Source organism: Rhincodon typus, chromosome 23, assembly GCF_021869965.1.
Source record: "Rhincodon typus isolate 14 chromosome 23, sRhiTyp1.1, whole genome shotgun sequence".
NCBI lineage: Eukaryota > Metazoa > Chordata > Chondrichthyes > Orectolobiformes > Rhincodontidae > Rhincodon > Rhincodon typus.
Genome location: NC_063354.1, coordinates 16,799,777 through 16,815,287, shown reverse-complemented (window position 1 = coordinate 16,815,287; position 15,511 = coordinate 16,799,777). Strand labels below are relative to the sequence as shown.

At 37.9% G+C, this 15,511-nt stretch overlaps 1 protein-coding gene across 1 annotated transcript in view; it reads left to right on the top strand.

Moving 5' to 3' along the window:
- Positions 1-3,443: 3,443 nt before the first annotated feature.
- Positions 3,444-15,511, top strand: part of LOC109931210 (caspase recruitment domain-containing protein 14-like) — a 69,742-nt gene continuing 57,674 nt past the window's right edge. The window contains exons 1-3 of the mRNA XM_048611105.1: positions 3,444-3,555; positions 11,802-12,023; positions 13,125-13,262. Coding sequence (XP_048467062.1) covers positions 11,813-12,023; positions 13,125-13,262 — 349 coding nt within the window. The 5' untranslated portion in view covers positions 3,444-3,555; positions 11,802-11,812. The remainder of the gene's footprint in view (positions 3,556-11,801; positions 12,024-13,124; positions 13,263-15,511) is intronic.

Here is a 15,511-nt window from a genome sequence, read left to right as displayed (position 1 = left end):
ATCTTCAACATCACAAATATCTTTTGACAGTTGATTCAATTATTAAATTGTTTCTCCATCATTTTCAGAATGGCATCATTATCTTGGTTAGTTTACAGTTCACCAAAGAGATTGTAACATCCATGACCTCCCACTATGGTAAAGGTGCTCCAAAGTTGGCATAATTCAACTAAAAGACTTTACTTAAAATGCTTTTCCATTCCACTGGCATAAGCCCCTTGGTTATGGGGATAAGGCACGAAAGTGGAATTGAGGATTATCAAATCAGTCATGATCTTATTGAACAGCTTGGCCATCTCAGTGGGCTGAATGGCCTACATCTATTCCTACATCTCACGTTTTATTGTGTATCCCCTCATCTCACCATTGATATTGAGTCTGGGTTCCAAGTGCTAGATTTTCCATGTCAAACATTTCTACCATTTTCTTCTCATTGAAGTCCATCCATTAAATTTACTTAACTAGTTTTTGGTTATCTCTCCCAATATATTATTATTTGTCTTATCGATTTTTGTGAGGTTACACCCCTGTGAAGTGCTTTGGGATGTTTTTCCACTTTTCACTGAAAAACTAGCAAATACAAGTTATTCTTATTTCAGAGATCAAATACATCGACTGTCATGAAAGATTTTTCACAAGAATAGGTCATACCCCACTATAGGACACTAATTTCAAGATCAGCAAGCAGGAAATAGCAGATTTGCAAAGAGCTAAATCTCATGGCCTTCAAAGGTTGCTAAGTTTCCAGAAATTCTATGAGACACAAAATATTGAAAATCAGTACAAACTGATCAGGAAAGATGTTTTAAATCTGGAAGAAAGACGATCCTTGCGAGTTCTCCCTGATGTCCTATTTTAACTCGGGCAGAAGTTCTGGCATCAAGGAATATCCCATAGTCCCATTTCCGTAAGGTACCTCTATCTTATACAAACATTTTAGTGAGGGAGCAGGAGAATCTCTAAAGAAATTTTACCCTCAGGTAAAATGAGGGAAACAATCCACTCAAATTAAAAATGAGAATGTTTGAAAATACTGAAATTTAGATATGAATGGATTAGATTACATTTCAGTGGCAAGATAAAATCATTTTATAAATAAACATATTTCAAACAGAACAAGACAAATCCTTCCGAGTTTCTTCTGGTTTAAAAAGACACTATTTCCATTTACCTCTTCGCTCTAATTTAAGGCATAAGTAAAAGCTCAGCAACTGCTTTGGAAGCAACCTCAAGCATGGTCCAGTGCACGATATAATTACAAAAACCTGATTGAAGTGCAACAGATAGGCTGACAGCACTGTGTGGGTGCTCTAGATTCTCAGCAGTGTTTACAGGAGGCCTTGAATTCTGGCATTATTCTGCACGAATGGGTTTGCTAAGGTGGATCATTATTTAAAAGGTAAATGCATGGTGTATGTCTATCCATATGTGTGATTCTTAAATGCTTTGAATTAATTCGGATATGAAAATACTTGTGTTTTGAAAAAGGTTTTAAAAGTGGACTCCATTGTTTTGGCTGTGGAGTCAGTTTCTTTTTCCTTCTTTGCTTTTACTGATGAAAATGTTTTGTTGATTCCTCAGGAGAATCTAACAAGGCTTTGGTTTTTGGTGTTTCTACATCTATCTGATCTTGTTTTGTTTCAGTACAATGTTTTAGAAAATTGTCATTTTAATAATTAAACGTGTGTGCGCCTCTCTGTGTGTGATAGGTCTCGTATGTGAACCTGCATGTGGTACAGTCAATGTGTATGTGCACTTACCGCTGTGTGACCCTGGTGAAAATCATATATGTGAGCATCTATGATTAATATGTACTGCTGTAATCTTATTTCAAACTGTAGTGGCAATGTCAGATGTATTGATAGACATCATATGCATAAATGATTGAGTTATTTTACTGAGGGAAAGTTCTTGACTGTTAGGGAGATACAAGAGTGAGTGGAAGGTTTTCAGAATTGATTGCATTATTCTACTTGTGCAACATTTTTATTTCTATCATAGCTGATGAAATCAACAGACACTGCATGATTAGGATCCGATTATGGAATCCATTCTTACAGCCAGTAAACAGGAACTAAAGTATGTATATATTTTAACATCAAGACAAAGAATGATGGGAGAAAAATGGGGATTTTTAAAAAGCAAACAAGTGTTAAGATCTGGAGTGCCTTACTTGAGACAATGGTGGGAGTATAATCTGTGTTTGTTTTTAAAGAGGGAGTAAATAAATAATTCAAAGTGAAAACTTTAAGGGATGTAGGAAAGGTCTGGCAAATGTGTCTGTCAGGAGCTTTCATAAACCAGCATGAAATGTCAAATGACGACCTCCTGATTTTGTAAAAATCCTCTGCACCTGAAAAGGGATTCCACTAATGGCAGCATGACTGTCATCTTCGCTACATCATGCACTGCCCCTGTATTTTAACAGATTTGGTACCGGCGGTTGTCAACATTTTACACCAGACTCCATTAAACTTCAGAAATTGAGATCTGATAATGTCATTTACATTAGTTTTCAATGTGTTTCATGCCTTGTGCTACCTTTGCCAGGGAAAGCCAGTACCAATGAACAGGAAATAGTTGAGAAAATGAGGTTATATTTGTTTGTGTTACTTTGTGGGCCTGTGAGAAACAGGGTTGTCTAGCCCTTGAAGGAAACTCTGGGCCACCTAATGCCTGAGTTGCCTGAGTTTTTCCTAACTCCTTCTCCCCACAGTTGCCATTATTTGTCCACCCCTCTCACCACTCAGTACAGACCATTTATGTGAGTCCTACCTGCAAAATCCTCTTCAATTTGCTCCATCAGAGTATTTGTGGATCTGACTCATAGGCATTGCTTTGTTTCAGAATTCCCTTTTTGACCCTGTTTTATGAGATTAACTTTAGAGGAGTTTGATTGTTGGTCATGTTATGTCAGGTTGCAATAGGAATCGTTGGACACAACATGGTTAAACAGTCCCCAGCAGTTAAATTACCTGAACTTCATGATGGCAAGTTGAGGAGAGTCTGACACTTGTCCTGACACTCCCACATTTGCCACTTATTTCCAGTTAAAATTAGGATTTATGAATTGGCCAAAGAATATCTAATTCGTCCAAACAATCTGCTTAATAATCTATTGAATGGCCAAATTTGGAAAATAGTGCATAATTTTGGCCACACTACAATTGTATCATTTATGATATACCATTTCTCGATCTTAATAATTCATACTTTGATCACATTATAGAAATACAGAGTACTTTATTTTTCCACAACATTCAGTAGAATCTATTACTAGCTTTGAAAATCAAAGTGGAAAAGGTGAGTATTTACTAAGACTGTTAATATTATGGTTCTTGAAGAGTTAATTTAAAACAGATCACTTATTTTCATCTATTTCCTGAAAACATTTACTTCCTTGTTTCCATCTCTTTCTCTCTCTCTCTCTCTCTGGCTGCGTTGTTCTGTTCTGTGGTTGTGCTTTTTGACTTAGTGAAGTAGGAAGAATTGTCCATTCTGTAGGAGAGCGCCTTGCCAGATATTTTCAGATACTGCATGAGAAACCCTTTTGCTGTAAGTGGATTGCTTTGTGTGATGTTTGATGTTAGCAGTTTAGTCAGTAGTTGGTGATTCTACTAGAAACGAAGGTTTATAATAAAAAAAACTACTGTGGATGCTGGAAATCTGAAATAAAAACGGAAAGAGCTGGAAAGATTTGGCAGGTCAGGCAGTATCTTGGAAAGAGTTCAAGTCGAGCATGACTTTGGAATTGAAGGGAGGTAGAAATTAAGGTTTATAAAGCAGGTTGCTATTCATTGCTTGTCTGACACTTAAGTACAATAATTAATAGTCATGTGTTTACCATTACCTATCTATGTTTGAAATCAACTGCTGCTCCTGTTAAAAATTAATTTAGATAAGCAAATGTGTTAATTTGTTGGATTATTTAAGGATTGAAATTGTAATTTAAATAGTAAGTAATAATAACATCCCACTGTATTAGTGTTGTGCTGCTAGTGGCAGATTTGGGTTTACACCTATGGCTTGTGTGAGGATGATTTCCTAATCTCAGCTGAGTCACCATGGTTTGGTGTGGAGTGGAAGTTTGCCGTTCTTTGAAGGAAAAACAAAGGGAATATTCCTTACGCACATTGTATGCTTCCAGTTCTGCAGGTACATTGACAGGATGACAAGGAGACGTTCAGTTACACTCCCAACTGAGGAATTTAGATTATACTAAGAAATGCTTAAAAGCTGGTTTAGAATGTTGTATGTAAAAACTGAAGTTCAAAGTCTAGACTTGTATGAATCAGTCAGACAAAATATACACAACATTGTTATAATCATCAGTTGTTAGTTGTTGATGCAGTTGAATAAGTTGGAAACTTAGTTCAGTCCTAACATATGAGTTTGTAGAAAAATACTGATAACAAATTCAAAGTGCTAATATACATAAATTTCACACAAATATATATCTGATATATATCAAATGTCATACACTGAGATTTGTTTTAATTTTTTTAAACAATAATAAATTGCTCTTTATGACATATTTCCATTACTACTCAGAATAGCATGTTGATGTCAAATGAAAATAAATTATTTCTAGGGCTGAGACAAGGCAGTCCAGGCACAATGCAATATTCCCCGCAAATAAATTATACTATTCAATTTCTAGTTTGTGGTTTCTATTTATCATGGAATGTAAACTTGCAGTTTCTTGCAGCAAGACTGTGAGACTATATTGCCTTAGTTTAGAGGTAATATACAGCATATTTAGTATAGCTAAAACAATGATCATCTTTGATAAGATTCACAATAAGTAGAATGTATACAGTATCACTAATAAATAGTAATTGCCTTAGTGCTGAAGTGAAAAGGAACAAAATGAAAAGAAATAATTTATAACTTGGCTACTGAAGTAGGTCAAAGCAATTGATTAGTCTGCTACTGTCCCCTTATCCTTGCAGGAAACAATGAATGATTCAGGTTAAATTCTGTTGGAAATCCCAAAGGTTCAATTTTGAAAATATAAGAAGAAAGAAATACAAAAATTTACTTCTTTTTATATCAGAGCTTTAAAAATATTGAATTTAATCAGTTTAAATTTACAGTCTGATTGCATTGCTTCCATTCTGTGCCCACTTGCCTTCAAATAAATCACTTTTAGCCGGAGCAAAATCCGAACACTTGGTGTCCTTCATTTCTTTGAACTGAAATAATTTGAAGAACATGACCTCTGAAAGTCCAACATCATTGCAGTACTCAGATTTTCATGGGTTTTTTTTTTTGCAAGCTTCCATTAGAATAATCACTTCCACTACAGGCAAAATCATGTAATTGTTTATACAGAAAACAAAATATTGGATATGCTATGTTAATTACCTATTGACTAATTAAACCAAAGAGTCATCTTAGCAAAAAAAAAGTTAAGAACTGATTATTACAAAAGTACATTTCCACCTTTGAAATACTTTTGTGAAAGCAGACTTACCTTTACTCTCCATGGGAAAAATATCATCTGTCAAGCAATGATTTGTAGCTGTGGGAAGAACTTGCATTTATAACATTACAACAGCACACTGAGAACAGGTATTGTTTTATGTGTTGTTCAATCTCAAAGCTCCAACCCAATTATAGAAGTATCAACAATCACCCATTAGAACTTAAAACAGAAAATATTGGGGATTCTTAGAAATTGTGAGAGCATATGTAGAGAGACAACCAGTTCATGCTTCAGGTCGAAGTTATTTCATCAGAACTTCTGAAGGTTGTCAAAATGATAATGAAACATTAACTCTGCTACTCTGTCCACATTTGCTATCAGGGCTGCTGAAATTTCTAGCATTTTCATTACTTAATCCATATTTTCCAAGTTGATAGTATTTTTGCTTTTGTAACTACAAATTGCTTCACTCAAATTACATTGTTTAGTCAATTCTGGCACTCACCAAGTTCTAATTTGCATGGCAATTACATTGCTTACTTTAAATGATAGATAATCCATTCTTTTTTCCCCAAACAAGAATTCCCTTGTTTTGAAGAAGTGAAACATAGAAGATTCTTAGGGGCACTTGACAGGGTAGAGGTTGTTTCTCCTTATGGGAGAATGTAGGACCATAGCAATGTACAGCTTGGAAACAGACCCTTCGGTCTAACTTGTCCATGCCGACTAGATATCCTAAATTAATGTAGTCCCATTTGCCAGCATTTGGCCCATATCCCTCTTAAACCCTGCCTATTCATGTACCCACCCATATGGCTTTTAAATGTTGTAATTGTACTAGCCTCCACCACCTCCTCTGGCAGCTCGTTCCATACATGCACCACATTCTGGGTGAAAAAGTTGCCCTTTTAAATCTTTCCACTCTCACCTTAAACCAATGCCATCTAGTTTTGGATTACCCTCCTTGGCTACTAACCCTATCCATGCCCCAGAGGACATAATCTCAGAATAAGGGTTGTATATTTAAGACAGAGAAGCCTTTCTTCTCTCAGGGGGTAGTAAATCTATGGAATTCTTTACCACAAAAGGCTGTCAAGGCTGGGTCATTAATTATATTCAAGGTTGAGATAGATTTTTAATCAGTGAGGGAATCTAGGGCTATAGAGAAAAGATAGCAAGGTGGAGTTGAGGATTATCAGATTAGCCATGATTTTATCTAATTGTGGAGCAGACTCAATTGGCTGAATGGCCTACAATTGCTCTTACATCTTCTATTACTAAGTTATGATTTTAAATTATCAGGAGTAGCTTCTATAGCCAGAGCTGGTTCTTTCTAGTGTTCAGTTGCACTGACAAAGTTGATTTTGCAATAATCACTATTCTATGAATAAAGTCCCTTGATGTTGAGGTAAAGTGAATCTCATTACAGAACAATAAAAAGTCACCATTACTGAGTTCCTGATGCAATTATCTGGATTTCCTGATCAGTGGTGAAGTAACATTGTTTATTGCTGACCTTGAAGAAAACTGCCTCTGTGCTATGGATTTCCCCTTTCCTGACGTCTCTTTGAATCTGGTGCTAAATCAAGGGAATTTCCAGGCATTCATCAACCAGACTAAGCAGCCAAACAGAAGCTCAAAGGCATTCTTTTTTAGCATGAATTTATATCTTAATGAGTAACCCATTCAGAGTGTACCAAATACATTAATGAATATCAGACAAGCTACAGATAGAGATCGTAATGAAAATACGATTAGCACGGCAGCTATTTAAATTTACCAGTTGTGATTTTGGTTGCACGTTCTCAGTGATCTACCTCCTGAAATGATTCCTGTCTTCAGAGGTAGCTATTGCACTCCAAAACTGAAAGCCTATTACACTGACCTTTTGTCTTTTACTTTTCTTCTCAAGTCTTTCAGTCCCATCCCCTTCTCCCATTACCCAGTCACACATTATTTTATTTCCCCCCGTCTGGTACTTTGCTCACATCCTGTCCTCCAATCCCAGGTATCCTTACCCTAAACTGTCACCATTCCTTTGTCTTCCTAGCTCCCTGATGCTGTTGCATGCTTGACTCCCTCCCTCAAACCCATGGCTGCCTCTCTCCTTCACTTGCCATCTTCCTAAAGGCGCAGCATAGATGTGCTCATAGCCTTAGATCATTCCTTATGAGCAATTCCAACCGTTCTCACCTCCTCTCTTGCTGGCTTTGCCACCCAGAACACTACAGTTTTATTCATCTCTTTTCCATCGCACTCACCTCTCCCAACACTAGCCTGGCAGCGGATCAATAATCAATGCTTTTCTCTTCGTCCGGAATAGCTGTTCACTGTTAAACCTCCTGACTTCCCATGACTTGCTTCACCTAAAACATTTATCGTGATGACCTTTATTGCTAAATCTTAGTCTGTCCCTTTGCTACTTTAGCATCTTCCTTGCCGCTGAGCACTTCCCCCACATTCTATTCTTTTCACTTCTCCTTTAAATTTTTCATGTTATCACTGCCTAAATCAGTATTCGTCTTTACCATGTGTGGCTCAGTGGTTAGCACTGCTGCCTCACAGTGCCAGGGACCCAGGTTCGATTTCACCCTCAGGCAACTGTGTAGAGTTTGCACATTCTCCCCGTATCTGTGTGGGTTTCCTCTGGGTGCTCCGGTTTCCTCCTACAACCAAAGATGTACAGGTGATGTGAATTAGTCATAGGTAATGCAGGGTTACAGGGATAAGGTAAGGGGATGTGTCTGGGTGGGATGCCCTTCATAGGATCGGTGTGGACTTGATGGGCTGAATGACCTGCTTCCACACTGTGGGGATTCTATGATTCTCTGTTGGAACCTCGTCATTCAGGTATCCAACACTGCCTCAACATTGAAACTACCCTTTACAAAGTCATAATTGCATCTGCTGTGACTTTGGCAGTGCTGCACCATCAGTCACCAATCTTCTCTCTTGTCTCCAATATAGACACAGATGGCCACCATCCTTCTCCAGCAATTTTCCTCCATTGTCTGACTTACTGAGTCTCTCCTTGCTCTATTTCATTCCTACCTGTACAGGCATAGCTAGAGAATCTTGAGTAATAAATTCTTCTCATTTTCCACAATACTGTACTACCTCTGGAGAGCTCAGGGATCTATTTTTGGCTCGCTCCTACTTCTCATTGACATTATCCAAAAACTTGATATTTTGGTCCACATGCGCATTGACACTACTCCGTTATACCACACCACTACTTCGCTCACACCACTGCCTTTGGGTTGTCAGGCTGCTTACCTGATATCTAGATGTGATGAGATACACTGTACTTGAGTTAATCTGAAAGACTGAAGGTAATCATCTTTGGCCTCTACCACAAATTCTCTTTCCTGACCATTGTTCACCATCTCATTGTCATACTGTATGCAGAGTTGAACTCCTGGCCCAATAACCTCTCCATCATGGAAACATTTGTCCTCATCTCCATCGTATCACCGTATTGGTATTCTCCTGAGCTATTAAAACCGTATCCAGGTTTTTATTGCCTCCAGTCTCAACTATTTTAAAGTTTTCCTGGAAAGCCTCCTATCCAAAACTGATCCAAAACTGTGCTGATTTCAACCTAACACATGCCCTCTCTTTTCTTGTTGGCCTACATGTTCACCATAAGCTTTGTTTTGTTGTAATTAACACATGTTATCAGGCTATGCTACATTCCGTTGGAATTACACTGCACAGTATTTAAGCAATATTTATTTCAATCAATGTCTTTATTGTTGAGGTAACAGCGAATATGCATGACACACCCATTCAGAGAGCAGCTGGTGAACATATTGCCAGAATTTCTGGTGTCCAGTGTGTGATTTCCATCCAGAATAATGCAAATCACTATTTTGACACCTGTGATTTCCGGCAAAGCACAGCCTGTACATATTGTTAATTGCTGGAATGCCACATCAGTAAAAAACAGCCCTGCATTCTTCTAATATGTCCTATTGAACCTAATTTAGCAGCCTCTGCCCGAAGCTATGTTGCATGGGTCTCCCACATGTAGCCACAAACCAGAAAGAGCCATGCACACTTACACACAATCTTACATTGCTCTTCAAGAGAGACCATCAGTGAAGAGATGCTTGGGAATTGGTACACGTTATGAGGTAAAGAGGTGTAGAGAGAAAAGCCAACATGCTTCATATATTTGCAGACTAAACCAAGATTGTACAGTTTGTCCAATCAGCCAGTAAATCATCCAGATAAATATTCAGAAATTTCTACAGTGAATCCATTGTGCAGTTAATGGAGTGTCAAGTGAACTTACATTCTCCATTGTCTTCTAGTCATGTACCCAGCAGCTCCTGATGTAAAGTAAGTGTCCAGATGCATATCCAACTGGTGACTAATAAGAAACCACATAAAAATGACGAGCAGAGAATGTTCAGAATTAGTCAGAAACTCCTACACTGAAATATTTTTTGTTATTCAGACATGCTGACAGATTTCTGTATCATCATGCACACATACATATAATTAGTCAATGTCAGATAGCTTTGTCACGATGAATTAGTACTTTAATAATGAGTTGTCATGTCAAGTCACATTTACTGGGATAATTGATTTATCAGCAGTGGAGACATAGTTTAACATTAGGCAGTACTGAAAAGCAGCCTGGGATTTGGAAATACATACATGGGGATTTCAGTATTTTGAGGGGATTGAGGAGCATTGCACTTCATGGAATATTTAATGCAAATCCTAGAATCTGAAATTACCAGGACAGGAGTGAGTATCAGTTGCTTTCATCAGATTTTAGTCATTTCTCATGAGCAGATTTCTGGATGCTTTCCCTGTTTCTGCCCCATATGTTTCCTGCCACTTCAACTTTGATTTATTGCTTTTAAAATTTTGAGTTGGTCAACATATAGTGGCGAAAGCATGAAGAGGAAATGAGACCATGAAAAATAATAAACAGAATACTTAGTATTACCAGAAGAGACACTATTCCCTTTCCTAAACTCCTTGCACACAATCATTACCTGATAACTGAGTCATTATGGGCAGATATGGAAGATGAGTGGGGAAGTGGGACTGGTATGATTCCTTAAAGATTCCTGTGTACAAGATAAACTCACACTTATTGAAACCTAATGTTTACAGTCTCTGAGAAAGTGATGTATCCAGTTCACTAACTCAATTGATATACCAAAGCCTTGATCCTTAAGGGACCTCTTGTAACGGCTTCAACCAACTAAGTTTTGTTTAAAGTATGCTTACCTGAAACGAGTGAGCTTTATCATTCCACATTCAAAGACTACTTTCTCTGGAGGACACCAATCACCACCATATACAGCATCATCACAACAACTCCACCAGCCTCTGCTACCTTCCTACCCAATCAACCATTTTTCCAGTTGACTGCAGTCCTCCAATTACATGTGGGCTCCAGCAACACGAGGCATGGACCAGTATTCAATTCTGCCTCACCAGCACCTATCGATATTCATCACTCTCTAGTCCAATGGAAATGAGGCCCAAAGCCCAAAATCAGGCCTCAACATTCATGTGCAGAAATTGATCAGGATACCCAACGATTGGTTCACCATTGTTTTTAGGTTAGATATTTGAATGAGGATGGATATTTCAAATAAAGGTTTTAACAAAGATATTAGAAGACACAACAGACAATGATCTGTTATTGTAAAATAGGTAACATCACAAAAGTTTGTTTTATTTACATCATTATTTTGGATATTAGAAATTCCAGTTGCTGAGGGAAATAAATTACAGCTGAATCATATTCACAAAGCATTTTGTGAAATTTCATAGCATAGAATCATACATACAATCATACAGTGCAGATAGTCCATTTGGCCCATCAAGGTTGCACTGACCCTCCAAAAAGCATCACCCCAGGACCCACCCACCCTATTCCTATAACTCTGCATTTACGATGGCTAATCTACCTAGCCTGAATATCCCTGCACACTATGGAGCAATTTATCATGGCCAATCCACCTAACCTGCACAATTTTGATCTGTAGGAGGAAACTGGAGCACCCAGAGGAAACCCACACAGTCACAGGGAAACTCTGCAAATTCCACACAGACAGTCACCCAAGGCTAAAAGCAAATCTGTGTCCCCAGCACTGTGAGGCAATAGTGCTAACCACTGTGCCACTCAGCCAAATTTCTGGGATCGCAATGGTTTGATTAAATCCTCTAAATGTAAAATAGTAGCTATTACATCCCATAGGGTTATACCTTCAATATTAGAAAAAGTTATCAAAGCATTACCTCATTATAATGAGTTTTCAGTGAAACCTGTGCTTCATATGCCAAATGTAATATGGAATGATTGTACATGTGTTTTTACAGTCTCTAACTGTTCCTTTTCTAGCCTTATTCATCATGGACATAGCTGTCTCAGAAGACAAGGAAATAAAGGATCTAGATGAAGAATCAATATGGGACCTGATTGAAAGCCAGCGCCATATAATCACGAGCAAGGTCCGCCCCTGTCACATCACACCCTTCTTGCGCCAGTGCCGTGTAATTGGGGAGACAGATGAGGAAGAAATTCTTTTTGCCCCCCATCTTAACCACCGGTATATGAGAACTGGTAAATATTTCTAAACACAATTCTAAACATAATAAAATTAATTAGCTATGTTTGCGTGGAAGTGTAGTGATTGTAATGAGGTCAGCCAGGTGGACCTCCTAGAATATGAGTTTCCTGTTTGAGGCTGTTAATCTAGTCCAATCAGAGAGCCCGGGCTGACAGGTATAAAGATGTGTGTCAGAGGTTCTGATCACTGGCTCTGAGGAAGCCAGATCAGTGTCAAGATCTCTCCATGTTTAAATAAAGGGTGACGTGGTGCTGAGATACCAGCCCTGTTGATTTATTGTCAGGAAACAGAACACTTTCCATTTCATCACACACTTTTAGCTTACATGTGGTGTCGTTAGGTTCATTAGAGGCACTTTCCATCAGATATTCTTCAGTTTCTCTGAGTGAACTTGGCAATCCAATACCACATTATATGCAATCATATGCTGTTTCGAGGCTGCCAAAATCTCATTCCATATTGGAATCTTGCAGCGAATACAAAGTCTGAGCTACATTTAAACGTAGGCCATGGATATGAAAGACTCGTATCTACTGAGTGGTCAATCTGATCTCTTGATGTAAGGTTGGAGACAAAGTCCAATTTGTAATATCCTCCTATTCCATCGGTGCATTCTGCTTCTGATTAGAAGTTTGAGATATGCTATCCAGTGGCTTTATTGCACATTCCACAGAAGTTTGGTTGTCAGTCCCAAAAATGTAACAGAATGGATGATGGGAAGGCTGAATGACCTTTTCTCATTCTAGGCTTTATGTTCTAAATTTAGCGAATGTTCAATTGGGTTTCCCTGGTAACCAGGCAGAAATGATACACTGATTTCCTCTTCCTAAACCAAAAGCACTGAAATCAATTATTGTGCCTGCAGCTTCGGCCAGTCTGAAATCAACAAACTCAACCCATTAGTCAGACAAAAATCATTGATATACATGGCTGTAGTCAAACGATTTGAAATTATATTGTACAATCGTTTTGATTTTTATGATAATTAGGATTCTTTATGATTAAATATTGATCCTTAAACCAGTCACAAGTTAGAAAATTAATTACTTAGCACAGACAGTCAAGATTATTAATGTGTTACTTTTAATCTCCAGGGCACATGCTCGATCTCTTAAGAACTCGGGGAAAGAAAGGAGGTCTTGCCTTTTTGGAGTCTTTAGGATTTTATAATCCTGAAATTTATACATTAATAACTGGGAAGGAACCCACCAGGGATTGTAGCAGCATGCTCGGTAAGGCTAATCTTTTTTAAACAAACTCCTCATTTTCATGTTACTTAGTCCCATTGCCCATCCTCACATCCAGGCCATGCACTAACTACGAGAATGTGTAACGATCTGCTCTTTAGTGGCCACTGACATTTTTGCGACCCAATTTTTATGTGGAACATAAGAATCACTCTGCTTCCATGCCTCCCTCTCTCATCAGACTATTGACATCAACTAGATAGCATCATGCCTCTGAATCACAAAGTTTTTAGTTCAAGTCCCATTTCAGACCTTGGACACAAAAATCAAGGATAACAGTTCAGTATAGTGTAGAGGGAACGCTGCACCGTGAAGGTGCCAATTTCTGGATGAGATGTTAAACATCTGCCAACTTGAGTGGATGTTAAATTATCACATGGCACTGTTTTGAGGAAAAACAAAGGAATTATCCTCAGTATCCTGTCCAATCTTTGACCCGCAATGATCTGGTCAATTTCACATCGCAATTTGTGGGAGTTGTTCTGCACAGATTGGCTGCTATCCTCCTGCTATCGGTGACGATGCTTCAGAAGTACTTGACTGTAGGGGTTTTGAAACATCTAGTGACAATGATTTTCACAATCTTTTCTTTCATGTGGAAAGACGATATGCCTTTGTATATTTTCTCTACTCATTTACTTGCCTGAATTTTGGAAATTGACTTACTCTGTGTGAATCCGAGTGCCAACGATCTGGTGCTGCAAGGCTGCGCCCTCAATAAGGCTTTCTCTAAGTTATTGTTAGTTTTATATGTAAGAACATAACTATAGACTTTACTTGTAAAAGTAAAGTACTTATATGATTAGACAATGTGAAAAATTACAAATGCTTTCACAGCATTATGGAAATAGAGCTAGCTGAATGTCATGTGCAGGTAAAGTAAGAAAATGATCTGGAACTGAGTCTAAAATTCAGAGATCCATCTGCAATGAATAATTCAAAACATGGTTCACCTGAGAAATTTTGCAGGTAGAGGATGTTCGGTATTGAGCTTTATTTTCCCATGATTAGGTTGATCTCTTCTTGCTGACTAATAAACAATTGGTTATGCTCTCCGTACTTTGTAGGTAATCCTTTAACAGTGTCTGTTCTGATATGACTGAAAGGGTACCTTCCACACGCTCTTACTGCCACCTGCAGGTGCATTGTAATACTCCAACATTTTAGATCGCTTGTCTGTACATGAATATTTTTCACTGGATTTGCATCTGTTTTCACAGACAATTCATCATTCACAAATATCTTCCCTACTTGCTAATCTTGCAGTCTAAAGATCAGAGTGCACTATAGATTGTTCAACTTAGCATGTTGCCTATAAAACTGCAGCAAAATTCTTTTTCTGTACTTCTTTGTAATAATTGTCCCTTAAAAAAAGACTTAGCTTCTGATATTTTTCTTCCCTTTCCTCTATTTTTTTTCTTTGAAGGCATTAGCTCTTCTGAAGTAATGTTCTAAGTGGCCGTTCTCCATTTGTCAGCTTAAACTGAGAGCCGCCAAGCGATTTGACTGCATTGGGCATTTATTAATGAGCCAAATTGTGCACTAAACCACAATACATACACGGTTTCTTTTAGCAGAAGCCACTGAATAGCAATCAGAATTTGGAACTCCCAGTAGCTTTTCCTTCCGATGAGACCAATTATAATGTTTTAATGCCGCCTGGCTAAACTCAGCAGCTCAGCAAAGTAGGTATCACAAGTAGACTTTGGGGGGAAAGATAATACCAGAGTTCTAATCATAATTGCTCAGGGATGACTGTAAATTGCCAAGAGGCAAGAGGAGAAGTAATCTTAATTTTGATGCACATGAAATTTTTAAGCAGCTTTGCAAAGGTTATATTTTCATAATGATAGCTCTGATTTTGACAATCACTGAAAAATCCTATTAATTTGCATTTACAAGACTAAAAGGTATATTTTCCCCTATTTTCTTTACTGTACATTAATATACTCCCGTTTACTGCTCGGTCTCTTATAATTTACTGTTTTGTCACAAAAACACATTTATAATCACCTTTTCACATGTGTGCTTATATTTATATCTCATTTTGACATATTTATAATGTTTCAGTTAATTAATTATAGGTATCTACAGGCAACATTAAAATTACATTAAAGTAAAAACTAAAGGCAGTGAAAATAAGAAGCAAATCAGGCATCTGTGGTGGAGAGACAAAGGGTGATAACAGTCCTTCTTCTGAAACTACACTGGCACCATCCCTCACATCTTCCTCC